The sequence below is a fragment of the Mercurialis annua genome, linkage group LG8 (assembly GCF_937616625.2).
Source record: "Mercurialis annua linkage group LG8, ddMerAnnu1.2, whole genome shotgun sequence".
NCBI lineage: Eukaryota > Viridiplantae > Streptophyta > Magnoliopsida > Malpighiales > Euphorbiaceae > Mercurialis > Mercurialis annua.
This window is the reverse complement of record NC_065577.1, coordinates 4320628-4348504: the sequence shown is the minus strand read 5'-3', so window position 1 is coordinate 4348504 and position 27877 is coordinate 4320628. Positions and strand designations below refer to the sequence as shown.

The following is a 27877-nucleotide window of genomic DNA, read 5'->3' as shown; positions in this document are numbered from 1 at the left end:
AGCAGCAAGTTCTATTGGTTATGCTACATAACCATTTCCAATGTTGCCGTTGCAATCTATATAGCACGAAAAGAAACACGAAACAGCAAATCAACAAAATGATATGCTAGCGCTTTTAAAACTTAAAACAAAAATGCTTAAATATAAAACTCGATAAGTTTTTGTGCGATTGTGAGTAACGGAAAGTCCACTAACTAGATTACTACAGTTGTAATAGTCCTCACGACTAATCACCAAAATCCACAATCAACAGCCAAATTTGATTCCCTAAGTTAAGATTATTTACATGAATCTCCAGCAACATAGACCTAGCATACCGGTCCGAGGTAATCGCCCTCCAAACTGACCAACGCCTGAAAGTCCCTTTCTGCCTCAAGCCACTTGGTTCCAATGACAATGAATCTAACCACCACACCTTTCTCAATCTTGGAGGTCTTATCGTTCAAAAAGACTGGATTCTCTCCAGGCACATAATGATAGTCTGGCATCTTCAAACAGGAGAGATAGATACTCTCGATCGGCCCGCATCTCAGAAAAACTCCATGCTTAAGCACCTTGTGAACAACCCCTTCTAGAACCTCTCCCCTGAAAATCTTGAAGGTGATGGCTTTGAACGTAACTGGAAAGAGTACATCCCCTGTGTGCTCCCTCACTTTACCTTCCCCGATTCTCTCCAAAGTAGAGACAGCAGTGTAGTATCCCAAATCTTCGGTGGCTTTTTTGGTTGCGAAATCTTCCAATAAACGGACGACGATTGACCTTTGAAGCATTATTCCTTTGGCATCCAGTTGATTGGCAGGAATTATAACATTCCAAGGCAGCTGCACTTTGAGATACATACTTCCTGTCATGAAATAAAACAATGAGATACCTGATTCGGAGCATTTCATATCACGAGGCAGTGTTCATAGGTTGATAATTTGATATAAAAAGATCTATTCAAACAAGAGCTAGTGAAACCTTTAATAGAACCTAACAAATACATATATAATTTCTTTTAGAGAACGGATTTTGGATAAGACAATCTTTTCATTTCTCATGTTGAAAAGATAAAAAAAAAAAGAGGGGTTAAGCGTTTTATCATCCCAGCGTCAAGCTATTTTTTCACACAGACACCATATTAGAGTTAAAGCACTGTTCCTCTACGCCTAGAAGACCAGAATATCAAACGATTTTTTAGTAAATCACCACAATGCTTTAGGGTTCTCGAAGAAGAAAAAATTGAAAGGAATCTCACACATAGCTGAAAACTCTGTCAATGGATTATAAAGGGACATGAATGGTAACAATAGCAGAAAATCACGGAGACTAAATCCGGTATTTGCTCCAATCTATTGCAATAACAACTCAGTCTCAGCTATGGTATTTCCCTAGATCAATAGTAACTGCTCAGATTATTTATGAAGATTTTGAACATTATCTAAAACAAGTAATGGCCATTTTAAACACAATTTGACAACAGTGAGCCACAAAAGAAAAACTCAAAAAATACAATCACACAATACCATATATTATACATATCAAAACAAATCCAATTTCAACCAGACACTGTCACACAAATTCAAAGGTTTGAACAAGAAAACATCTTTACAAGTCTTCGTCAACTAAAACCATTAAAAAAGATTTAATCTTTTTCTTCATAAGTTGGTCTAGAACCAAAAAAATCACCAAATAAGCAGCACCCATATAACAAATCTTAATCAAAATGAACAGAAGAAAGAACCCAAAAAATCAAAATTAAAGACTATACACATGCAAACCCATAAAACAAAAAATCAATACTGCAACAACGAAATAGAAGTAAAGATGGGTATTTTGTGTAGAGAAGCACCTGTAGTTGCTGCAAACGATGGAAATTTGGTGAGGGTTAAACCTTGATTCTTCAATTAATGGAGTGTAGAGAGACTGAGAGGCTCAGTATACAAGGACGTACCTGTAGAACTTTTTTTTTGTGTTTTGAAGAGGAATATTTTTAAGCTGCAAAACAGTGTCGTTTGGTTTGCTTCACGCTAGAGATGTGCAAAAACCGAATTGAACCGAAAAATTAAACCGAACCGAATCGAAGTTTTAATATTGGTTCGATTTTTTTGGTTAAAATCGTTTAATTTGGTTTTTGTCAACCTAAAAATTTGATATTCAGTTTTCAATTTGATTTTAGGTTTCTGCAAACCGAACCGACCGAAAAACAGAATAACAAATTATTTTTATTTTTATTTTGAAAAAATTAAAATTTATATGTTTATTAATGCTTTTTTAGTATGTATTCTTTAATTATATATAATATATAAGTTAAATTTTTTATTATAATAGATAAAATATACAAATAACATATGTAAAATTATTGTTAATCAATATTTTTTTAATTTTTTATATTAAAAAACTGGAAAAAAATAATAATTAAAATTAATCGGTTTTTAACCGAACCGAACCGAACTGAATTTTTTGCTTCGGTTCAATTTCAGATTTTGGTCTATTTCGAAACCGATTCAGTTTTGAATCTTAGTCTATTTTCGGTTTCGATTTTTTCGGTTCGGTTCACCGAACCGACCGAAACCGACCGATGCATAGGCCTACTTAAGGTAGTCGATTTTACTATGGAAATTTATTATCGAACAAAGGAACATTTCACCCCCCCGGACTTGGTACGAAATATCAAATATATTCAAATTTGCAAAATCGGATCAGATCACCTCAGAACTTGGAAAAACGGATCAAATTCACCCATCGACCACTTGCCCACTCTCAACCCTCATTTAAAACACACTCTTCAAGGTTTAAAGTCTAAAATAATCCTTATTTGTTTTTCAATTCTTCAAATTTATACTTATAGATTTCTATTTTTTTTTTCCAAATTTTGGAGTACAAACAATTAACCAACCAGCATTGTCGGAAAAAAATTTTGGCAGCACGATTTTTTTTCCGCCGACTCCTTGGTCTGCTCCCTCTGGTAAGAACAGACCCCTCTCTCCAGCGAAGAGTAAATTCAGATCGTGAAGAGCGGATCCAGATGGGTCTACTTCCTTCGGCGAATTCAATGAAAAAGAAAAAAAATTCCATGCGGAATATTTTTTCCGGCGATGGTTGTCAGTGGGGAAAAAAACTGGCGTTGGTGTCGGAGTTGACGGCGGTTTCCGGCGGGTGCGGCGATTTTTGATGGAAATTGGGGGCTAAATTGATCCAATTTTGTGAAGTTTAGAGGGGTGGTATTCCCACTCTATTAAGGACGTTTTTAATACGATTTGACAAGTTATGAGTCTGTTTGATCCATTTTCACAAAGTTGAGTGTATTTGATATTTCGTACTAAGTTTAGATGGTGAATGATCCTTTGTTCATTTATTATCACATAACATGCGAGCCTAATTCAAGGGAGGCTATTATATTTGTAATAAAAGTTATTTTTTACAAAATAATTGAGTTACTTTTTTTCTATTTTTTTAGGGACAAAAATGAGTTGCCACTACTGAAAAATAGGGCATTAGCGACAGTTATTTTTCGTCGCTAATGACCTATAAATAACCTAATAAATTTATAAACCTAATTAAACCAAAACTTATCAAATTTAACCTAATTATAAAATAATTAAAATTTAACCTAATTAACAATCAATCTAATATAAATTATTTAATCTAACAATTCTAACAATTTCACATAAACTAACAAATATAAATAAAAATTAACAAAAAATAATAAAATTAACATACCTTTTATGACTGGGCTCACTGAAATGGCGGTCGGAGAATGGACGGCGGCGGCAGGGGTAGGCGGAGGCAGGGGTAGGCAGGAGTTCTCTAAAGAAAGAAAAAAATTAATTAAAACTTAACATAAATAAAAAAAGCAAAATCAATTGAAATGCATACCTTTAAACAAAGGAAACGAAAATAATGAAATGGAGTAGAAAACGGAGGAATGAAATAAAGATGGAAATAGGGTAGAAAACGGCGACAGTTTCTGTTTTAGAAGCAAAAAATAAAAACGAAGAAGAAAGGGCAATAGGGTGGTACAATTAGATTTTAGCGATGGACAGCGATCCATCGCTAAGTCCGTCGCTAAATCAAAGTGGTAACTGAAACGCATCGTTTCATTTACCCAGTTAGCGACAGATATGTCGCTAACTTAACGACGGATATGTCGCTAACTTAACGACGGATATGTCGCTAACATGGAAAATGAAACGGTGTGTTTCATTTGGGCTCAACTTTAGCGACAGGAAAATCCGTCGTTAAAATTGGCAAAAAAACAAGCGCCAATCTCCCGCCAGAATAGCGACGGTGTAGCGACGGAACGGCCATCACTAGCCTATTTTAGCGACGGATTTGGTTTCCGTCGCCAAATCCGGCGCAAAACTGATATATCAGCGACGAAAATTGATTCCGCAGCGAAAAACCTGTTTTCTAGTAGTATATGTTACTTATTAGTTATTTGAGACTGATCCGGAAAGAAAAATTGAAATCAAGTCAAACCTGAGTGTCAATTAAAGAGACTATTGAGATCTGCAAACCTATATGAGCCTCTCACGCACATAAAATAATAATTTATCTCTTTTTTACTTTAATTGTTTATCTCTAAATTTACATGTGTATCGTTTTAATTGATTGAATTTCAAATTTTACAATTAAATAAAAGAGATAATATCATATAAATTCACAATTTTTTTTATTTTTTTATTTTGGTCATGTTTTTTAAAAGTTGACCCGAGTTTGAGTAGCTCAGATATTATTTGAACTCGATACTAAAAATTTAAAATTCATTCAAATTCAATTTCTGTATAACACACTTCAACTCGACCTTGTATCATACATTCGAGGCTTAATTACTTAAAAAAAACCCCACCTTTAACTTCTTTTTCGTTTATACCCTGACCTAAAAAAATTGTCAAATATACTCATGACCTTGTCCTTATGTTTCACCTCTACCCTCGAGGTATTAAATTTACCTCTTTTCATTTGAAAAAAAAAATTAAAATAGTCCTTCCTTTTTAGTATATATTCTAATTACACGTCAATGTTATTAATTATACAAAAACACCAACTTCTTTAATAAAATCAATTAATCATAATTATTTAATTATTCCCGACCTATAACCGTACTCCAATTTTAGAATCCGCTATCAAAATTAAAAACCGTAAAAAAAACTCTTTAAACAAAATTAAATTAACTTTTTTTTAAAAAAAAAAATCCACCCACCGCCACCGTCCTCCTTCTGTGGAAGGAGGAACCGTCGTCCTCCTTCCATGGAAGGAGGAACACTGTTCCTCCATGGAAAGGAGGAACACGATGTTCCTCCTTTCTAAGGAGGAACATATATGTTCCTCCTTCCATGGAGGAACATACTATTTCTCCTTTTCAGGCGTCCGTTTCAAAAATCAAATTTTTTTTTTATTTATAAATAATAGAGAATAATATTAGTGGCTTTTTAAATTGGAGTATAATTGTAGGTTGTAATTAAAAAAAATTATTTATTTTATATAAATCAAAAAAATTAATTAATTTTAGGACTTATTTGAACGTTTTTAAAGATAAAATTTTTGTTTGTAATTTTTTTATTAAAAAATGGTATAAAATAACTCTTATATTTAGTTGTTTTTAATTAATTATCTTTTTTTTTGAAATTTGGGGTAGAGGTGAAACATAAAGACAAGATCATGAGTATTTGTGACAATTTTTCTAGGTCAGGGTATAAACGAAAATAAAATTAAAGGTGAAGGTTTTTTAAGTAATTAAGTCTACATTCGATCTCGAACTTGGCTTAAATAGAGCTTGACTTGTCTAGCTTGTCTTATTCACACTTTATCTTCTAGACAGCTGAAATTTCGGTAGTTAATCTTCTATTTGAACTTGAATACTAGTGTCATATCCTATTTATTGCTTGTGAATTATTTGATATTTTATTTTAACTGTATATAATAATCTTTTAAAATTAGAATTTTTCTAAATAAATAAATCAAACACAATTGATATTAGTTTATAAATAAATTTCAGTATAAAATTAATTAATTTATACTTAAGTCAATTATATACGTTTGGAGAAGATCAAAATATCATGAATAAATTAACAAATAAATGAGTTCTCACTTTCAAGTTCATGGTGCTCCGTGTTCAGTACCTACAATTAAAATACGCTATAAAATTAATAATTCAAATAAACTGTAAATCACAACCATATACTAATTGTCCCATAATTGAATGTTACAATTATATTGAATCTCTCACTGTCTGGCTGGGATAACATATTGAACAAAGTCCATATAAAAAATTCGTAAACAATGATGATATTAGTGTCCTTTTTGGATGACTATGTCCTTCCTCTTCATCATCCTGATTGCTATTTTGTTCTTCCTCTTCATCATCCTCACTGCTACTTTGTCCTTCATCTTCGTCTTCGTCGTGCTCTTTGATTTCGATTCTATGTTGTCCGTCTTTGTAAAACCTCCACGCCGAAGGTACATTAAGGGGGGCAATGTTATCTTCATGTGTAAGGGGGCCAATGTTATTGTCATCAAATAATATATGAATTCCACACTTGCTTACCACCGCGGTAGAGCTCAAGTGTTCTCGGCCATCACAGTAGATTTTAGTATAAAATTCAAAAGAGAACGTACTGAAACTGTATTTGGAGTGGGTGAATTGAACTGTTGAATACCACAAGAAAGTGTGTTCTGATCCAAACACCTCATCATGCAAAAGTGATTTGAAAATACGCTCCCTGTATACTGTTTCAAAACAAAGAATTTGTCCAGAATCATCCATGAATCTACATTCACATTTCACATATATTTCATTGTCAGAATCACAATCTTCAGATGGCGTATCTTTCACTGCAACAAAGGCCCAGAAGGCAAGAACCATAAAGTCATGCGGCCCCGATCTTAATGGTAATAGCAAAGATGATCCGTTGTTATTTAGATACATCAGTTTTGGTGGAATTTCACCTCCACCAATGTGCAGCCCGCGTAAAAATGTACAAATTTTAACATTTTGTTGAACCATTTCCTGTATAGCAAGAAATATGTCATGCTTTTTGGTTTGTAACAAAATAGAGATAAAGAATATTTGAGAGAGGTAAACCTGAAAAGTATCATAGAGAGAATTTCCAAATGCATAGAGTTTCAGCTGCGGCAAACAACTTTCTAGTCTCAGTATCATATAATCCACAGTCATTTTGCACTCATTCTGATCCAAATTAGCACAATTACGAGTATCAAGGAACCATAACGAATCCATATTTCCTTTTGTGAGAGATGATGGCAGTACTTTTAGCATTGTGCAGTTACTTAAAACTAAGCTTTGTAGAGCTGATGGGAGATCAGATAAACATTTAAGCCTCTTACAGTTACTTAAAGAGAGTTTTTCTAACTTAGGAAGATTTTTGAAGCTAGTAGGCAACATCTCTAGGTTATTTCCATTTAAATTCAATTCCCTTAATGAAACTAAAGAGGACATACTGCTCGGAATTTCTATCATACCACAATTCTCTAGAGAAATGTGTTTTAGAGAGGACAAACCCGTGAAAGAAGGCAACACCAATCCTTCACATTCATCGCATTTTAATCTATCAAGTTTGCTCAAGCAATTGATGGAGGATGGTATCCTTTTTATACCACTTTTGGTTGCACAAAGCCACTTAAGAGATTCTAAAGCCCCCAAGTTCTCTGGTAATTCTTTGAGATTTTGACATAAACTTATATCAAGAAACATAAGAGACTTCAAATTTCCAATGCCCTCCGGTAGATTCATAAGTTTTGAGCAATTGCTAAGCTCTAGATCTTTTAGACGCTTCAGCTCGCCAATGTTATCCGGAAGACTTACCAGTTCTGAGCATCCACTAAGATTAAGATCTACAAGACACTTCAACTCAGTGATACCGTTTGGAAGAAATTTGATCCTCGTACATTCATACAAAGACAATTTAGTGAGTGAATTGTGTCGCCTAATTGATGAGGGAACTTTGACTACTGCAATTCTATCTAGGATGAGATGTCCTATATTCCTGGGAACTTTTGGAAACTCATTGATATTTGAGCAACCTTCAAGAGAAAGAAAATTAAGATTTTTCAAATGAAGAAAGCTTGGAATACTTTCGAGCCTTTTGCAATGTCCAAGATCAATATGTGAAAGCTTGCTATCAGGTTGATTAGATGAGAAAATCTCAACCAAACTTTCACAACCTTTCAAGCGTAAACTTTCAAGTTTCAAGAATTTTGACAAGTCTGGCATTTTCAGTAGATCCACAGAATAGCTGAGGTCCAAGAATCTCAAGTTTAAAAGACACTGCAAGGAGAAATGAGAAATGGAAGATTAAGAAGAATACTAGACAAAAAAATCCACACAAAGATAATATTAATTAAATTTTACCTGATTTTTATTGTAAAGTTGTTGAATATGGCTGTGCATCAAATGAAGGTGAACAAGATTTTCTGGAAAAAAGTTCATTGGCAAAGATTTTGAAGGATATTTATACCAATATAGATATCTCAAATCATTTGGTAAAAAGCTGAGCTCTTCTGAGAGAGAGACATAATTTCTTTTGTGGGGATCAAAAATTTTGTTTTGTTGATAACTGGAAAGGTCTTCTTCGTAGTAAGGGCAATATAATTTTAAGAATTTAAGTTTGTTCATCCTCTCAAATGCACCGGAACTTAGCTCAATATCTTGAATTTTTGACATGTCTAAGGAAATGCTTTCAGTTGAAATTGTCCCCTAATAAACAAAACCAAATAATTATGCGAGAATTATTATCTATATAAAAGATTTAACGTCAAATGATCAAAAAATGCTAAACATTTTACGAAAGTTTCACAAAAGTCTAAGTCTTTCAATTTTATCTAATTTGTCCTGAAACACATGATTTCGTTTCAGTTTTGCCCAATTATATTATTTTACTCATGTGGCGCCTACGTGTCGCTGATGTGGCAATACCACACATCAGCGCCACTTAAGAAAAATTGTTGAGTTGGACAAAATTGAAATGAAATTATGCGTTTCAGGACAAATTGGATAAAATTGAAAGGTCTAGACTTTTGTGAAACTTTCATGAAAAATTTGGTCTTTTTTAGTTATTTGATTTAGATTTAATAAAAGCAAGAAAAGTATTATAGTAATTGAATTTTAACAAGAAAGAAACAGCAACAACTTTGATTCTCACCAAATCTTTTGTCAATACATTGATGATTTCTTGAGGATTCCACAACCTGCTACGCTTTCTAGGATTTTTATGGCATTCGTTGATAACGATATCTTTGCCCATTTGTTGTAACAAATCATGCATTTCTATCTTATTCTTAGAAATAAAAATGAGACATTTATCAAGAAGACAACTTATTCCAATTCTTGCAAAATGACCCAAACATTCCAATGCACTTTCAACATGATCTTTATCCTCTGACGTAAAGAAACATGCAATGTCAAGAAATATTTCCTTTTCGTTCTCATCCAATCCATCATAACTTACCCTCAGAGTATTTTGGATTGTCTTATCAGGACTATCTTCTAGTTTTTTCAATTGATCTTCCCATTCTACTGCATTCTTATTGTATAAACTGGAACCCAAAACTTGAAGAGCTAATGGGACACCCTTTGTGTACAATATTGCCCTATTTGCCATTTTCATAAGTGCTTCAATAGGATGGTTTTGTTTAAAGGCATGGATTCTAAAGAGTTGAATGGCCTCAATATAATTCAACTCTTGAACTTCATATATATCAACACATCTATTCTTGAGAATTTGTTTATCTCTACTTGTCAGAATAATTCTACTCCCTTGAGCATAAATTGCATTGTCTCCTATCAAAAATCCCAATGCACCTAGATCGCTCACATCATCCAAAACAATGAAAACCTTTTTCCTAATGAATATTTTTTTAATAGAAGATGATAACATGATCGGCATGCAAACATTTGAGTTTTGTTTCCCCGATATTTGGGAAAGGATTTCATGCTGTAAGCCATCTGATGTGTACTTTTCCAGTTTTTCCCTAACATTATAAATGAAGCATCGACCATCAAATTGGGAAGATAATTGATCAAATATTTTGCTAGCAAGAGTTGTTTTACCTATACCGCCCATCCCCCAAATTCCTATGAAGCGCACATCCATAGCTTCTAAGTGCAATAATGATTCAAGATCCTTGATACGTGGTTTAATTCCAACCAAACCATCATCACAAGGATCATTAGGAAATGTCTCATTTAATTTCTTCAAAATGTGGTTAACAATTTCTTCAATTAGTTTGGATTCAGGCCTATTAACAGAGAAAAAGAAAAAAAAAAGAACAAGTAAGAACCTACCAAGCAAATAATAAGTTAATAAAAAAAATCTTTCTTTGTGATATCATTTTTTTTAGGGTTAATATCAAAAAAATTCACGAACTTTGCACGTTTTCTTATTTTAATCACACACTTTAAATTTTCTCATTTTCATGCACAAATTTTATTTATTCAAATACAAAAGCGGCCTATTTGAGAAATTAGAAGGAAGACTTATCTCCATGTAACTGTAATTTATATGATATAGCTCATAACCAAGAAACTTACTTAAGGTTCTGTGAAACCAATCCTGACATTCCTGCGGTTTCCTTCAAAGCACGGCTCCAATTCTCCACTTTATCCAAATCATCCTTGAACTCTTCTCTGTGCTTGATAAACGCATCGCCATAGCTTCCGGTCAACTCTTGCACATCAGTTGGATCTATCTGGTAGAATACTGGTAATATCTGTTGTCCCATCAATTTGTTGCATTCGATTATCTTCACTAGTTCATCTAAACACCATGACGAATTTGCATAATTTTCTGAAAAAATAACGACTGCAAAATATGATTCTTCAATTATTTGCAAGAGATTATTTGAGATCTCTACTCCTCTGTCAAGATTTTCATCTTTGAAGGTAATAATTTGATTTCTGCATAAAGCGTCGAAGAGATGACTAAGAAACCCATCGCGAGTGTCTGCGCCTCTAAAACTAATAAAGACATCATATTTCCATTGTTGCGGAACAGACGAAGTAGAAGCCATATTATATCTGAATATGAAGCTGTTTATGAGACAAATTCCTGCAAACTAACGGAGAAAATGGAAGGGAGCTTCAACTATCCTATATAATTGTAATATAAATCGTACAAATAAGGAGATTTTAGATATTTTTTTAATATATAATTTGTACTTTCAAACATAATACATATAAGAAGAAGTAGGCACTAAACCATATGGATTATTATATATTATAGTATTTTGTAATAAATTTGAAAGTTTGATGGTATATTTAATAATTTGGAAGAAGCAGCAACATTTTGTAATTTTCTTCCTGTTAAGTCGCTTTCAATTTCAAAGACTTTTAGTGGTAATTGGTGGATTTGAGCAGTTTCTTGATTTATATATACAAAAGAAACTGTCATGAACGCATATTGTTGATACAGTCTTGCGTTTTATGGTTAATTTATTAATTTTTTTTTGTTATATTTTGTTTTCAATTTTCTTTTATCGCCACTAAATTGTATTGCCAATTGAACAGCAAGGCCAATGTGGGCCTAGATTAAATGGTTAAGTTAAAGCACCTCTAAGTGCATCAAGAGGTTGTGTGTTCGAACCACGCCTCGGTAACTAACAACTAACAAATGAGACTCCAAAGAGTCGATTCCCACCTTTGATAAAAAAAAAAAAAATTGAACAGCAAGAATAAAATCAATAGAGATCATCATGAAACCAAGTGGTGCAAATAAAATAAAAAGTGAAATCTTCAACTAAAATATAAAATAATTCACCCTTATCTTTAGCCAGTTTGCTCAAGTCAATTTATTTATATTATTATTATCATCATCCTTTTTGACATTTGACATTTCTTTTTTGACATCAGATTTTATACTGGTCAAACTCTCAAAGAATACGAAACCTTTGTGATTTTTATCAGTTATGATCCAATCTTTTTAAAATTTGCAAATATAACCCACTTTGGCAAATTGTGTTCGTTTTATAGCAAATTCAAATCAAATCGATTTTCTTGCCAACATGGCAACCATGTATATAAGATTTTATATAATAAAATATCAAACATTTGCGTGTTATGTCAAAATGAAAGGGTTAATCAGTAAAAAAAACAAACCGATTCAAAAATAGCTATAAAAGAAACATAATTTGCCAAAATGGGTTATATTTGTAAATTTTGAAAGGTATGGTGGGCATAACTAACAAAATCGCAAAAGTTTAGTATCTTTTGAGGGTTGGCCTTTTATATTCTTAAGATGACCTAACTTTTAATAAATGCAAGAGGGTAAATGCAATATTATTTTATTAACCGGAGTTATATTTAGAATTAACTGCAAATTAATATATGAATTTTACCTGATTTGTAATTACAACACGAACTTTTAAATTTGGCAAATTAGTACATCAACTTTCAGTTTTTTGACAAATTGATATACCAATCAATCATGCAACAACACGTCACTATATATTATAATGTCCACGTGAGTGTTTTTTTTACTTCGGTGTATTAATTTGTAAAAAAATGAAAATTAGTGTACCAATTTACCAAATTTTAAAATTCGTGTAGTAATTATGTCACGACCCGATTTCCGCCTAGAAACTCGTGCCGAGACCGGCGCTAGGGAATGGGAATGGTTGTTCCGAAATCCGTAGCAAGCCTAGGAAAAACAGTAAAAACTTTTCGCGTTTTGAAAACATAAAAGGTCTCAATCTCTTTTCGCAAGTATTTGAAAACCTTTAGATAAACGTGTAATCAAAACCATGCAATTGCATTTCTGAACTCAGGGTAATACGTGTACACTGCACACACCTTGACACAACCCTGTCCGAAAACAATGCCGGCGGTGCAAACCAGTTATCACATCAAGTAACTGGTTTAAGCATGCCAATTAATTAATCACAAAACTTTTATCAAAACCAGGTTTCTTATAAACAACTGGCAAAAGCCCTTTTTATAAAAACATGCTTTTGTCCCAAAATGATACTGACAGTAGTTTCGTATCAGAGTTTAAGCATTTACAATTGAACTACTGTTCGGAGCTAGAACTACTCTGCAGCTCTAGAGTGACCTTTATTTAGTTACAACTTCCAGAGAAAGAATTGGAAGTCTTGTCACGTCAAAATATCATTTACCTGTGAAAAGGAAAATCAACGGGGGTCAAATATGAGTGAATTAACATAATTACTCAAGCATATTAATAAAAGCAGAAATCGCATGTAAACACACTTTGTGCAGCCAAATAACCGATCCAAATGAAACCCTAAGAGAAACCCCATTTGGTTAACTGTGATTAACGTTACAGTTCGTGCTTTCTTGTTTAACACAGGATGAAATGTGAACTTACGTTATCACAATCATCTTATCTCTGTGTAAGGTTTGCTGGGCCGTAAATTGAATTACTGGCTCCCCAGGATAACCTGTTAGGTCTAGGCCGCTTTGCAAGCATCTGGCCAAAGAACCCAACTAGTATGCAATGCAATGTTTTATTAATACCGGTGATCACACAGTTCTATTGTTGCCCAATAGATAGCACGTTCCAGTGGATCTATATATTGGTTTCAAATCGACTCTATGCAATGCAATTTCAAACACATTTTTAGTTATAAATGTTTTGGCATCAATATTCAAAAGTAAATATGTGAACTCACAAAACCGTTATCCACAAAACAGTTCTCGATCACTCTCTACTCTCCTGGTCCGGTAACTTGCTTGCTCGTCGGATCTAGTTAGAAAACAATTATTAAACACAATTGCAATATGAATTCTAACTCTAAAGAATAGACTATACTAACATTACTAGATATATAACATATCTAGTCTATATTCAATCTTAATCTCAACTCATAGTCCTCTAACTATTAATCACTTTGATTAATAGAGAATCTAATTAAAACGTCTCTAAGTTTTAATTAATCGAACTTTCTTAGACGTCCAAGTTCCTTTTTAGTCCTTATTGAACGTACCGTTCAAAATTATTCAAAACCCATCTGTTCGGAACCCGACGTGCGAAAGCACGTCGGAAACGCGCGCTGGCGCGAGGCCCTGTGCGCCCGCACAGGACACTGTGCGCCCGCACAGTCACTGTGCGACGCACGGTGGCTGTGCCGCACAGCCACGGGAACTCCGTTCCCGGGCCAATTTCCGTCGAGCTATCCTCATTTTTCGATCCAAAACGCATATACAAATACCAATCTATTTCTTTTCACTATCGAAACGTAAAATCATTACGTATACGTTCGATTCGATACGGTAATCGTTATATATTCGAATATAATCCATTTTCTATATATCCAAATTCAAAATAACGGTTATAACTTCGATTATTAATGGATTACCGAAGAAATTTGAGTTAGAAACGAGAAATTGGATCGAAATCGGCGAACCTACCGTCGATCGCGTCGTCGCCGTTCTCTCTGTGCCTAATCCTAATATTTTAGGTTTCTGAAACTAATGAATTCATTTGAATTCATAAACTTATATATAGTTTGGCTAAAAGCCAAACTAGTCCCTAGGTATACACGCGTTACTTTAACCCAAATTCTTAAATACTCGTCCATAACTAAAACGGACAACGAACTCCAAATTTTATGAAATTTTAATCACGAATTCCATAATTCGTAATTAGAATAAAAACATAATTTTTATTCTCACGGAACTTATATTTTATCTTTAATAAATCATTAAAGATTTATTAGGGCTAAATTAGACCCACTAAATAAAATTTCTATCTCCAAATTCTATAAAATTTTAGGGGTATAACTTTCTAAAAATATTTCGTGAATATTGACACCAAAAATATTCACACGGGACTTATAAATTATTCTATTTCAATTTATAAACATTTCTTACTTCCCGTTAGTTAAAATATAAATATCCAAATTTTATATTTTAACTTCTATAACTATTTTATATTTCCGGAGATACTATAAATTAAATTTATCCTTAAATTTAATTTACGTTCTTCCGGTCCTATAAATTATTCCTTACGTGGAATAATTTAATCGTTTATTTTTACGGGGTATTACAAATTATAAATCAGAGTAAAATTAATTCGTGTATTAATTTGCAATCCTTATATTTATTCTTCTTGATATTAGGTATCTATAAAATGAACATCTAATCAATTTACCAAAAGCCTATAAAACCTAATATATAAAAGAATTGATATTAGGTATCAGTAAAGTAAACACAAACACATTTCATACTTTCAGTCCTACATATTTAGGCAGCGTTTGATAAAACTGAAAATTAAATGTTAAAATTTAAATATTAAATTATATGTGTCGAAAATAATAATTGTTAATTTTTTTAAGTGCTGAATTAGATAAGTTTATTTGATAACTGTAGCTACTGAAAATTATTGTATTTACATATTAATCTTTATTTACATATGTTAATAATTAGTCTGTAAAGATTATAATAATGCCCCCTTTACTTTGAAAATGAGTTTTTAAAATAAAATATTAATTTTAAAAATTTTAAAAAGCCGTTTAAATTTTATAATAAATATTTTGTGTTACAAACGGCAATCCAACTAATATTTAAGAGCGAAAATATTAAATAAATGCTATATAGATTTAAAAAAAATAGATTACAAAATATTAATATAATGTTGACCTAAATATATACACTCATTATGATATTTAAAAAATAAAATAAAATAATATATATGAGATAAAATATTTTACTGGTGAATACTAATTGAAAATAGTAAGAATAAAAAGTTTATTTAATAATAAAATTGATAATTTATAATTTAATGTGTTCAGTTAAAAAATAAATTAAAATATTTGATTTATTATTATAAATGGTTTTTGACTAAGCTGAATAAGTTAAGATGAACATGTTTGAATTATTAAACCAACTTAAAACAATTAAATGATTAATATATTAATTTAAGTAATAAGTTGGGTTATAACACACAAAAAATTCTTATGTGGACCAAATTCATCACACAGAATTGTGAACTATCATTAAAAATATGACACATGGTGTAATTAATATGAACAACCAATCATTAAATGATCTATTAATTGGATGTTTTTTTATTTAAAATATAAGGCTATTTAATAATTGGTTGTTCATATTAATCACGTCATATGTTATATTTTTAATGGATAGTTTTCTACTTAGTGAACTTTTTTTTTTGAATTCATCGGATCTCATTAAATTGAATATGTAACATTTACAGTAAGAAATTCGGGATAATTTAAAAATTAAACCCGATGATTTAACATGAAACAGACAACATGCGGCCTGCGAATCAAACAGTATGTTGTCTACGTGGTGAACTTAATTCACACAAGTACTATTTTTCATAACACGCCATTTACATACATATAGACAGAATTAATGTGAAAAGAGAGGAAGAATGTGAAGGCTCATTTAGAGAAGACCAACCTAACTACTTTTTGACTCCTTCCACCTTCTGGTTACGTATATTAAGATATTATTTGATTTAATTGTAGCGTAAAATTATTTCATTTATAAAAAATATATATTAAAATTTAGTTAAAAAGGAACTTTTACATTTAATATTATGAATTTTAAATATAAAAATTATGTAAAGTGGAATAAATTAAATTTTGTATTGGCCGATTTGATGTAAATTTAAATTTTAAAATATATTTTATTGAAAATAGTTTTTTTATATATTATATTTTTCTTCAAATTTTATCGAATAATTTTTGTTTTCAAAATTAAAACCGAACTGGAAAACGTCTTTTTCTTTTTGAAATTTTTAAAACATACTTCCTAGAACCCTAAATACATGACGTTTTACAACATCAAAACAATATCTAATATTTATGACGTTATGATCATTAAAGCTTCTTTTGGTCTAAAATAGCCTTATTGTTCTAATAACATGTCCACCGTTAAGAGTCATCCTTCTTCAAACTGAAAGGTCACTGGGAAATGGGTTTGGGTATGAAGGAAGATGGGATAATTATATGCCACTAATCACCCAAAATTGCTTGTTTCTTCACCAGAAACACAACGCTATCAGTGTTTTTTTTCGGACTAGTGCCTTAAAAATGGCTAATAATCACCCATGGCACCTCAACTTTAAGGGTACGGGCGCTAAACCCCCTGATGTTTAAAAACGGGCGCTAAACCCCCTGATCTTTGTGGCGGCGCTCACTAAACCCCTTTTGGACGAAATATGACCAAAATACTCCTGGCGCCGTTTTTCCTGGTCAACTGACTTTTTTTTCAAAAAAAAAAAATAAATAGTGCTGCCACGTCAGCTGCCACGTCACCAAACTACCCTAAAAAATTAAAACACCTAAAATACCCCTAAAACACCCAACCCAATCAAATCAACCCAATAACATCCAACCAAACCACTTTCACCCGAACCACCACCCCACCGCTCTCCGGCCACCACGTCCGACCACCGCCATGGACGAAACATTTTCCGGCCGGTCTGTTCTTCGTGGAAGAACAGATCCCAGGCCTGTTCTTCCACGAAGAACAGACCTTGGATCTGTTCTTCGTGGAAGAACAGATCCGGTCTGTTCTTCCACGAAGAACAGACTTTGGATCTGTTCTTCGTGGAAGAACAGATCCGTCGTTCTTCCACGATGACCGGAAAATTTGCCGGTCATCTCGGAGAAGATGACCGGAAAATTTTCCGGCGGTGGTCGGGTGGCGGGTGGGGTGGTGGTTGGGTCGGTTTTTGGGTTGATAGATTGGTTTATATTAAATTGGGCTGGTTTGATTTTTTTTTTTTAAATTAAATTAGGGGTATTTTGGGTTTTTCAAATTTTTAAGATATATTTCTGACGTGTCAGATGATATGACAGTGTCAGATTTTTTTTTTTAAATGTCAGTTGACTGAAAAAACGGCGCCAGGGGTATTTTGGTCATATTTCGTCCAAAAGGAGTTTTGTGAGCGCCGACACAAAGCTTAGGGGATTTAGCGCCCGTTTTTAAACATCAGGGGGTTTAGCGCCCATACCCCTAAAGTTGAGGGGCCATGGGTGATTATTAGCCCTTAAAAATGGACATGTATTTATAGACAAATAAAATTTACTAAATGGACAATTAAAAAAGATAGAGAAAGTAATTGTTTCATATGAGTTTCTTTTACAAAATCCGGCCAATATGATGTGACAACCAGAGTAAGAAATTTATTTTATCTTTTCCACAACAGATGGCACATCAAATGAACTAACAAGTACAATTTCAATAATAGAAGTTATGTTCAATATGATTTGTCAATTTGATGTGAAAACAAAAAACAAAATTCTTGCTCCTGTTTCCACGTCAGTAAAAGAGACCGAATTTTGTTAAAAAAAACCGATCTTAAACAAATAATAGAAGTTATGGTATAAAAAGATACAAATTAAAGACTGGGTACCATTTTAATTTATGATACAAAAATTGGATACCATTTTGGCTAATAATCTAAAAGTTGACTTAAAACTTAACACTCGGCTCAGTGTACAAGGACGTACTTGTGGTGCGTTTTGCGTTTTGAAGGGGAATTTTCTAGAGCTGCAAAATAGTATTGTATTTTCAAAAACAAAAAAGAATCTGCTCATGAAGCTTTAACAATTCATTCATTTTTTCTTTTTCAAATTCAAGGTGCTTCATGTTCATTGCCTGCAATTCAAACACTATAGAAACCAGTAATTCAGACAGTGGATTGCAAAATGGACAAAATATTTACCAATTACTAAAGAAATTGTATTGTTAGAAAGCATAAAAGCTGGAGTGACTTGGAATAGATTCAATGGACCGAGCTACTAAAATTGCAACCATATTTTGTATCTAATATGTGTACGGATCAGATGACGTATCGAACGAAGTCGGTGTATAAGAATTTCTTCAAAAATATGATATTAGTTTCCTTGTCAGCTCTAAATTCGTGCCTTTTTGTATGACCTATAGCTGCTACTTTGTTCTTCCTCTTCATCATCCTCAGAGCTGTTTTGTCTTTCCTCTTCATCATCCTCCAAGATTCGGATACTACTCGGTTCATAGCTGTAATTCGTCCATGGCCACAATTGCTTACCACCACACTAGAGCTTCTATGTTCACGGTAAGAAATATTAATTATTTTAAAATATATATAAATTTTATAATAATATAATTAATTAATTTGATTTAAAGATTAGATTTAATTTTAATTTGTCTGTCATGTGGTTTGATTAGGGATGTCTTAATTTGGTTAGATTTATAGATACTGTCAATTCAGCTTCACTCAATGACTTATGCTGAGTTGGCAGCAATGTGGCCGATGAGGTAGTAAGTTTTTCAGTTCAATCACGAATGGTTAGAAAATGTTTAAATATTATAAAATGGGCTAAATTAGCCAATTTTAGAAAATTTAGTTATAACTGACAAAATCTGCAAATATTTACAATTTTATTGAGACTAACCCTTTAAAATATAAACAATTGAATGAGTCAAACTCAAATAATTTTAATTTATAAATACCATGAATAATGAAATTTACCAGTGACTTTTTAAATTACGATACAAGTTCTTATTCTAGGAAAACTGTATAAACCAGCATTATCATGAGCTTACCAAAAATAATAAAAATGAAAAACCGTGCCTTTTTGTATGACTAGTAGCTGCTACTTAGTCCTTCTTCTTCATCATCCTCTGTGATTCGGACACTATACGATGGTTTGATGCAGAAACTCCCCCATGCCATAGGTACATCAAGGGGGGCAAAGTTATCTTCAAGTGTAAGGGGGCCAATGTGATTATCATCATATAATATATGAACTCCACACTTGATTACCACTGCAGTAGAGATTACGTGGCTTTGGCCTTCATGGTAGAATACAGGGTAAAATTGAAAAGAGGCATTATTGAAACTGTATTTTGATTGTGTGAAAAGAACAGATGAACACCACAAGGAAGTGTGTTCTGATCCAAGAACCTTGTCCCACGATTTCTTTAGGAAAGGATAATCCGGGTCTACTATTTCAAAACAAAGGGTATGTCCAGAATCGGCCATGAATCTACATTCACATTTTATGCGCATTGAACAGTGATCAGAATCACAATCTTCAGAAGGTGTATCTATGAATGCAACAACTGCACAAACAGCAAGAACCATAAAGTCATGGGACCCTGGTATCAATGACAATAGCAAAGATGAACCGTTGTTATTTTGATGCATCAATTTTGGTAGAACTTGACCACCAGAAAAGTGCAGCCCAGTATCATATGTACAAACTCTAACATTGTGTTGAACCATAATCTGCAAGAAATAATGAATCATGCGTTTTTTTTTTAAAAAACACAAGGACAAAGAATATATGAGAGAGAGGTAAACCTGAGAAATATAATTCGAAAAGCTTTTCAGCCGTGGCAAAAGGATTTCCAATCTCAACAACATACTATTTGCGATCGATATGCACTCATTCTGATCCAAATTAGCACAATTAGTAGCATCAAGGCACCATAAGGAAGTCATATTTCCTTTTGTGACAGATGATGGCAGTAGTTCTAGCAATGTGCAGTTATTTAAAAGTAAGTATTCTAGGGCGGATGGAAGATCATATAAACATTTAAGCCTCTTACAGTTCCTTAAATCTAGATATTGCAACTTAGAAAGTTTTTTGAAGCTCGTAGACAGCATCTCCAAATTATTTCCATTTAAAGTCAATGCACGTAATGAAATTAAAGAGGAAATATTGCTCGGAAATTCTATCATGCCACAATCTTGTAGAGAAAGATGCACTAGAGAGGACAAACCAGTGAAAGGAGTTAATACCAATCCTTCACATCCATCGCATTCAAACTCAACAAGTTTGGTCAAGCCATTGATGGAGGGTGGTATCCTTTTTATACCACTTTTGCTTGCATAAAGCCTCTTCAGAGATTCTAAAGCTCCCAAGTTCTCTGGTAATTCTTTAAGATGTTGACACCGTTTTACACTAAGTTCTTTAAGAGACTTTAAGTTGCAGATGCCATCTGGAAGATTCATAAGCTTTGAGCATTTGTTAAGCCAAAGATATTTTAGACACTTCAACTTACCAATGTTATCTGGAAGACTTTCTAGTTGTGAGCATCCATTAAGATTAAGATCTTTAAGACATTTCAACTCAGCCGTACAGTTTGGAAGAAGTTTGATCCTTGTACATTTTTTCAGAGATAACTTAGTGAGTAAAGTGTGTCGCCCGACTGAGAAAGGAACTAGTTCTATTGCAGTTCTATTTAAGACAAGATGTTTTATATTCCTAGGAACTTTTGGAAACTCATTGATATTTGAACAACCTTCAAGAGATAGAAAATTAAGATTTTTCAAATGAAGAAAACTTGGAATAATGTCGAGCCTTTTGCAATGTCCAAGATCGATATGTGAAAGCTTGCTATCAAGTTGATTAGATGAAAAAATCTCAACCAAACTTGCACAACCTCTCAAACGTAAAATTTCAAGTTTAGGTAATTCGGACAAGTCTGGTATTTTCAGTAGATCCATAGAATAGCTGAGATCCATGAATCTCAAATTTACGAGACACTGCAAAGATAAATGAGAAATTGGAGATTAAGAAGAATACTGTATACTAAACTTCCTATATCACTCAAATCTCATGAAATTTAAAAAAAAATCACTAAAGTCAATTTTCTTACAAAATGGTCACTGAAATATACCTTTTATTACAAAAATATTTCTGTTGTTACGAAAAGAATATTAAATTTTTCGTGAATTATAAAAAAGTCATGGATTATACCTTTTATTAAAAAAAGGTCATTAAACTATGTTTCCTTTTATAATTTTAGCTTGCCACGTAAGCAAAAATATTACATTTTTACGTCGTTTTATATGGGTGAACCCTTTTATAATAAAAAGTATAGTTCAGTGACTATTTTGTAAGAAAACCTTTTTAAGATTTCCTGAGATTTGAGTGATTCAGGGAGTTTAACATCCAAAAATACTGGACAAAACCATCTACACAAAGATAATAATAATTAAAGTTTACCTGATTTTTGTCGCCAAGTTGTTGAATCTGGCTATACATCAAATGAAGGTGAACAAGATTTTGTGGGAGAAAATTCATGGGCAGATGTTTTGAAGGGTATTTATGCCAATACAAATATCTTAGGTCATTTGGTAAAAACCGGAGCTCTCTTGAGAGAGAGATGTTTATATTTCCACATGGATCAAAGATTTTGTTTTGTTGATAATTAGAAATTCCTTCTTCGTAACAAGGGCCGTAGAATTTTATGAATTTAAGTTTGCTCATCCTCTCAAATGCACTAGAACTTAGTTCAATATCTCGAACTTTTGACATGTCTAGGATTATACTTTCAATTGAAATTGTTCCCTAATAAACAAAATAAAATGGAGTAATGTTATAAAAATTTATAAACTGTATCTGTTTTTTTAATTTAATCATAAATTTTAAAATGTCTCAGTTGTATGCACGAAGTTTATTTTTTTTCTCAATTCGATACACGAGATCATAATATGATGACATGGTTGCCAAAATGATGTCCACCTCAAAAAAATCACTAATTGAGAAAAAAAAACTTCATGCATATAATTAAGGCATTTTAAAGTTCACATCAAACTGAAAAAACAAATATAGTTTATGAATTTATTTAATATTACCCCAAACAAAATAGTAGTTAGAGAATTATCTTTATAAAAGACTTAATAAAAGCAATATAATAATAAAAAAATCAATTGAATTTTATCAAGAAAGACAATGGCAACAACTTTGATTATTACCAAATCTTTTGTCAAAACATAGATGATTTCTTGAGGATTCCACAACCTACTACGCTTTTCAGGATTTTTAACGGATTCCTTGATAACAATATCTTTGCCCATTTGTTGTAACAAATCATGCATTTCTAACTTATTGTTTGAAATGTAGATGAGACACTTATCAAGAAGACAACTGATTCCAATTCTTGCAAAACGGCCCAAACTGTCCCAAGCACTTTCAGCATGATCTTTATCCTCGGACTTAAAGAAACATGCAATGTCAATAAATATTTCCTTTTCATTCTCATCCAATTCATCATAACTTACTCTCAGAATATCTTGGATTTTCTTATCAGAACTAACCTCTAGTTTTTTCAATTGATCATCCCATTCTGATATATTCTTATTGTGTAAACTGGAACCGAGAACTTGCAGAGCTAATGGGACACCCTGTGTGTACTTCATTGCCCTATTTGCCACTTTCATAAGTGCTTCAGTAGGATGGTTTTGTTTAAAGGCATGCAGGCTAAAGAGTTGACGAGCCTCATTATAATTTAACTCTTGAACTTTATATATATCAGAACATTTATTCTTGAGAATTTGTTTATTTCTACTAGTCAAAATAATTCTACTCCCTGGAGCATAAATGACATTATCTCCTATCAAAAACTCTAATGAACCCAAATCACTCACATCATCCAAAACAATGAGAACCTTTTTCCTTATAAACCATTTTCTTACAGAAGATGATAACATGATTGGCATGCCAACATTTGAGTTGTGTTTCCCAAATACTTTGGAAAGGATTTCATGTTGTAAACCATCTGATGTGTACTTTTCTAGTTTTTCCCTAACATTTGAAATGAAGCATTGACCATCAAATTGGGAAGAGAATTGATCAAATAATTTGCTAGCAAGAGTTGTTTTGCCTATACCGCCCATCCCCCATATTCCTATGAAGCGCACATCTGTAGCTTTTAAGTGCAATAATGATTCAACATCCTCGATCCGTGGTTTAATTCCAACCAAACCATAATAATAGCTTAATATTCTAATTGAAACAACAAATTTGATCACCAATTTGGCTATTATTGCAAAAAAAAAAACAATTTGGTTATCATTAGAAAAAGGCTTAATCACTCAAACCACCACCCACCCCCCCCCCCCCCCCCCCCCACACTTCTAACCCCTTTTGCAATTATTAATAGCATTGATAATTATATTAGGGTCTAATTGAAATATAAGATAAAAATGAAGGATTATTTTAAACTTTTTTCTAAGTGAAAAGAGGTCAATTTAATATTTTGGGGTACAATTGAAACACAAAATGGCAAAATAGGGTAAAATTAAAAAAAAATCCTACGTCAGGATATAATTGCAAAATGGGCTAAAGGTCGGGGGGTTTGAATGATTAGGCCTTAGAAAAATTAAAAAAAAAATAGATTAAATTGCATGAAGTCGTAAATGTTTTGATTTTTTTCACTATTAGGCCATATTAACAGATCCAAAGCCTAGTTTCCAGAGAAAAAAAAACTTACTCTTTAGGTTCTGTGATACCAATCCCGACATTCCTGCTGTTTGCTTCAAAGCATGGCTCCAATTCTCCACTTTATCCAAATTCTCCTTAAACTCTTCTCTAAGCTTGATAAGAGCATCGCCATAGCTTCCAGTCAACTCTTGCACATCAGTTGGATCTATTTGGTAGAATACTGGTAATATCTTTTGTCCTACCAATTTGCTGCATTCGGTTATCTTCACTAGTTCATCTAAACACCATGGCGAATTTGCAAAATTCTCTAAAAAAATAATAACTGAAATGTATGATTCTTCAATAATTTGCAACAGAGTATCTGATATCTCTTCTCCTCGATCAAGATTTTCATCTTTGAAGGTAATAATTTGATTTCTGCATAAAGCATCAAAGACATGACTAACAAGACCATCGCGAGTGTCTGCGCCTCTAAAACTAATAAAAACATCATATTTCCATTGATGCGGAACAGACGAAGTAGAAGCCATACTATATCTGAATATGAAGCGGTTTATGATCAAATAAAAAGAAGGGACGAAGATATGAAATACCTTCAACCATGCATATGGATTGTATATTATACTATTTGTAATAAGTTTGAAAGTTTGATGATATATGCAATAGGTTGGAATTTTCAAGCAATCTAATCTTTTTATTGTTCAATACATATAAAAATAATAGTTGTAATTTTCATCCTGTTAAGTCTCTTTCAATTTCAAAGACTTTTAATGGTAATTGCTGGATTTGAGCAGTTTCTTAATTTTTATATTAGTACCAAATAAACTCTCATGAAGGCATATTGTTGATACAGTCTTGCCTCCCTTTGTGGTTAATTTAAAATACATTTTTGCTATAAATTTTGTTTTCAATTTTCTTTTATCAGATTGTATCACCAAATGAACAATAAGAATAAGGCTTAATTACTCAAAACTCCCCCATCTTTATCTTCTTTTACAAATATACCCCGACGTATGAATTTCTCCAATTTTACCCTAATTTTCCCTTTTATGTTTCAATTGTACCCCAAAACATTAAATTGACCTCTTTTCACTTATAAAAAAGTTTAAAATAATCTTTTATTTTTTATATTATTAATAATATTAGGGTTTAATTGAAATATAAGCTAAAAATGAAGGATTATTTTAATTTTTTTTTAAGTGAAAAGAGATAAATTTAATGCTTTGAAGTACAATTGAAACATAAAAGGGTAAATTAGGGTAAAATTGGAGAAATTCCTACGTCATTGTATATTTGCAAAATGGGCTAAAGGTGGGGTTTTTTGAGTGACTAGGCCTAAGAATAAAGGGTTTTTTACACAAACAACCTATATTGGCTAATTGTTTACTTTTATACATGTCATATTTTTCACTTACTAAACTACCATACACGGAGCTGATTATAACTTTTATACGGATCTTATATATTCAACCATAATAGCACAATCATCATAATTTCATTTATTTTATCTCTCCTCGTCATTCAATTCTCTCTTCCTCTCAACTCATATTTCTTTCTCTTCCTCTCAGCTCATCTTCCTCTCTCTTCTTCTCCGTCGTCTTCCGCTTCGCCGTCCTCTATTCCTCCGCTCCTCCGTCATCATTCTCATCATCGTCTCCGTTGTCATCTTCGCCAACGCCATCATCTCCTCTACTCGTCGTGTCATCTATTTGATTTCAGATCTACAATTTATTCATTCTTCTTCTTTTTCTTCTTTTTTATTTTCAGATCTACAATTGTTTTACTGTTTTTTCACCATTAAACATGTATATAGATTATATTTCAAGAATATAATGTTAATTTCATGTTATGTAATATAAAATTATGGTTATATGGAATAATTTTTTGTTATTTCTGCATTTTGTTTTTGTGTTTGGTTGTATTTCTGTATTTATTTATTCTGCAGCTCGATTTTTTGATGATGGTTGATTGTTGAATTATTATAATGTTACAATGTTGTTGATTTGTTGTTGATTTTGTGTTGATAATCAGTTGGTATTTCCTTAATTTTAACATTGGAAAATTTTGTTTTTTTAAAAAAAATTGGCAAATTAGATAACTTTGTCAACGAAATAAACTAAATAAAATAAAATTTAACCGAGACTAGATAATTATATGTTTGCATTATTATGTTGACATGTTGTTGATTTCTTGTTGATATTTTGTTAATTGTCACAGTTTTTCAAAAAATTATGTTTTATTTTATTCCTTATGTTGATTCGTTGTTGATTTATTGTTGACATTATGTTGATAAGTATTTCAACTTTTTTTGATTTTCAATTTTATGTTGACATGTTGTTGATATACTGTTGATAACATGTTGATTTTTCAATCATTGAAAGAAAAATAAAATTAGTCTTAAATTACTGTATTGATGAGCTATTGACATGTTTTTGATAATATGTTGATTGTTTTTTACTTAAAATCAATCAATGTTCTCATTTTACAAACACATTGACTAAATTAGCATTAATTGTTGATATCATATTGACATTATGTTGATAACTTGTTATTATGATAGTAGTAATTCTACTAAAGAACAACAAAGGTACAAAATATTTAAAATAAATGAATCAGATAAAGAAATTATCAGAGTAAGTAATGAAAACAATATGAAAAAACAACAACAATAATTTAAATAAAATAATAAAATTATTCTTACATATAAAAATAAAATATATTAAATATACACCAACACAATAGTTCACAAATTAAAAAAATCTATCTCAAAATATTTTTCTTCCTCAATTCTCTTCGCAGCCGCACAGTTCCTTCAATATTACTTGTATAATTGTTTTTCGTTTTTCACCTCTCATACCTAACTAAATTTTGACAAAGCCGGTTATGATATTCATTTCATCCAACAAAAGTTTATTTCACAGACAATATTATCTTATTTGTCAATGTTAAAATAAGAAAAATCAGTTGATATCAACATAATATCAACATCAAATCAACATAAAATCAACAACACTGTAACATTACAATGATTCAGCAATCAATCATCATCAACAAATCGTTCTGCAGAATAGAAAAAATGCAGAAATACAACAAAACACAAAAAAATGCAGAAACAACAGAATTTTAGTACATAAAATCACAAAATTATTCTACATAACATGAAATAAGTATTAGATTCTTTAAAGATACTCTTTATACATGTTTAATGGTGGATAAACAGTTAAAGATAAACAAATTACAGATCTGAAAATGAAAAAAAAAAAGAACAACAAATTTCAGATCTAAAATCAAAAAGATAAAAAAAAGATGGCGCGGCGAGACAAAGGCGAAACGACGGAAACGGAACGGCGGAGGCGGAACGGCAGAGGCGGAACAACGGAACGGCGGAAAGGTGGAAGCGAAAGAGCAGAAATCGTGGAAATTTTCTTTCACATCTAAAAAAAATCATGGAGAAGAAGAATGATTGAGAGAAATAAGAAAAATCGTATAAAAAAAAAATCTGAAGTACAAGTTATTAAAGTAAGAAAATGAGGTAGGTGTTAGCAATTTCACTTACCAACTTGTAAATAGTGGACTATAAGTCCGAGTTATCGTACCCACAAGGATGAGAGGTTCAAAGTGAGTGAATTAGATTTTGATCTTCAATTCGTTTAGCAAGAGAATAAATGTTTTTGCTTAATTAACTAATCAACCAACTACTAACAACTTACGCTAGTCTAGGAATTAACAA

General features: G+C 32.1%; 4 protein-coding genes across 4 annotated transcripts; all 4 read right to left on the bottom strand.

Annotated features, from left to right (window-relative positions):
• Positions 1–122: 122 nt before the first annotated feature.
• LOC126659576 (DNA-directed RNA polymerase V subunit 7) lies at positions 123–1948 on the bottom strand. The gene is made up of 2 exons (XM_050352874.2): positions 1832–1948; positions 123–844 (listed from the first exon to the last, which is right to left on the bottom strand). The coding sequence occupies exon 2, from the start codon at positions 837–839 to the stop codon at positions 309–311; it is 531 nt and encodes a 176-aa protein (XP_050208831.1). The 5' UTR covers positions 840–844; positions 1832–1948; the 3' UTR covers positions 123–308.
• A 4157-nt stretch (positions 1949–6105) lies between these two features.
• Positions 6106–11123, bottom strand: LOC126660323 (disease resistance protein RPV1-like). The gene is made up of 5 exons (XM_050353749.2): positions 10532–11123; positions 9144–10239; positions 8354–8698; positions 7067–8269; positions 6106–6991 (listed from the first exon to the last, which is right to left on the bottom strand). Exons 1-5 carry the CDS (start codon positions 11008–11010, stop codon positions 6194–6196), a joined length of 3921 nt encoding a protein of 1306 aa, XP_050209706.2. The 5' UTR covers positions 11011–11123; the 3' UTR covers positions 6106–6193.
• Positions 11124–19451: 8328 nt separating this feature from the next.
• On the bottom strand, positions 19452–22260 carry LOC126660324 (disease resistance protein RUN1-like). Its single transcript, XM_050353751.2, has 3 exons — positions 21928–22260; positions 20277–21464; positions 19452–20201 (listed from the first exon to the last, which is right to left on the bottom strand). The coding sequence occupies exons 1-3, from the start codon at positions 22237–22239 to the stop codon at positions 19557–19559; spliced, it is 2145 nt and encodes a 714-aa protein (XP_050209708.2). The 5' UTR covers positions 22240–22260; the 3' UTR covers positions 19452–19556.
• Positions 22261–22601: 341 nt separating this feature from the next.
• Positions 22602–24744, bottom strand: LOC130014939 (disease resistance protein RPV1-like). Its single transcript, XM_056104085.1, has 2 exons — positions 24197–24744; positions 22602–23743 (listed from the first exon to the last, which is right to left on the bottom strand). Exons 1-2 carry the CDS (start codon positions 24675–24677, stop codon positions 22602–22604), a joined length of 1623 nt encoding a protein of 540 aa, XP_055960060.1. The 5' UTR covers positions 24678–24744.
• Between the last annotated feature and the right edge of the window lie 3133 nt (positions 24745–27877).

Excerpts from the sequence above, each read along its gene's own strand:
- LOC126659576 (XM_050352874.2), bottom strand. The coding sequence starts at position 839 with ATGTATCTCAAAGTGCAGCTGCCTTGGAATGTTATAATTCCTGCCAAT.
- LOC126660323 (XM_050353749.2), bottom strand. The coding sequence starts at position 11,010 with ATGGCTTCTACTTCGTCTGTTCCGCAACAATGGAAATATGATGTCTTT. Across the intron at positions 8,699-9,143 it reads ATGTATTGACAAAAGATTTG|GGGACAATTTCAACTGAAAG; the intron begins GTGAGAATCAAA and ends TTTGTTTATTAG. Across the intron at positions 8,270-8,353 it reads AACTTTACAATAAAAATCAG|TGTCTTTTAAACTTGAGATT; the intron begins GTAAAATTTAAT and ends TTCTCCTTGCAG.
- LOC126660324 (XM_050353751.2), bottom strand. The coding sequence starts at position 22,239 with ATGTCAAAAGTTCGAGATATTGAACTAAGTTCTAGTGCATTTGAGAGG. Across the intron at positions 21,465-21,927 it reads AACTTGGCGACAAAAATCAG|TGTCTCGTAAATTTGAGATT; the intron begins GTAAACTTTAAT and ends TTATCTTTGCAG. Across the intron at positions 20,202-20,276 it reads TTTCGAATTATATTTCTCAG|ATTATGGTTCAACACAATGT; the intron begins GTTTACCTCTCT and ends TATTTCTTGCAG.
- LOC130014939 (XM_056104085.1), bottom strand. The coding sequence starts at position 24,677 with ATGGCTTCTACTTCGTCTGTTCCGCATCAATGGAAATATGATGTTTTT. Across the intron at positions 23,744-24,196 it reads GGTATCACAGAACCTAAAGA|CCAAATTGGTGATCAAATTT; the intron begins GTAAGTTTTTTT and ends TTGCAATAATAG.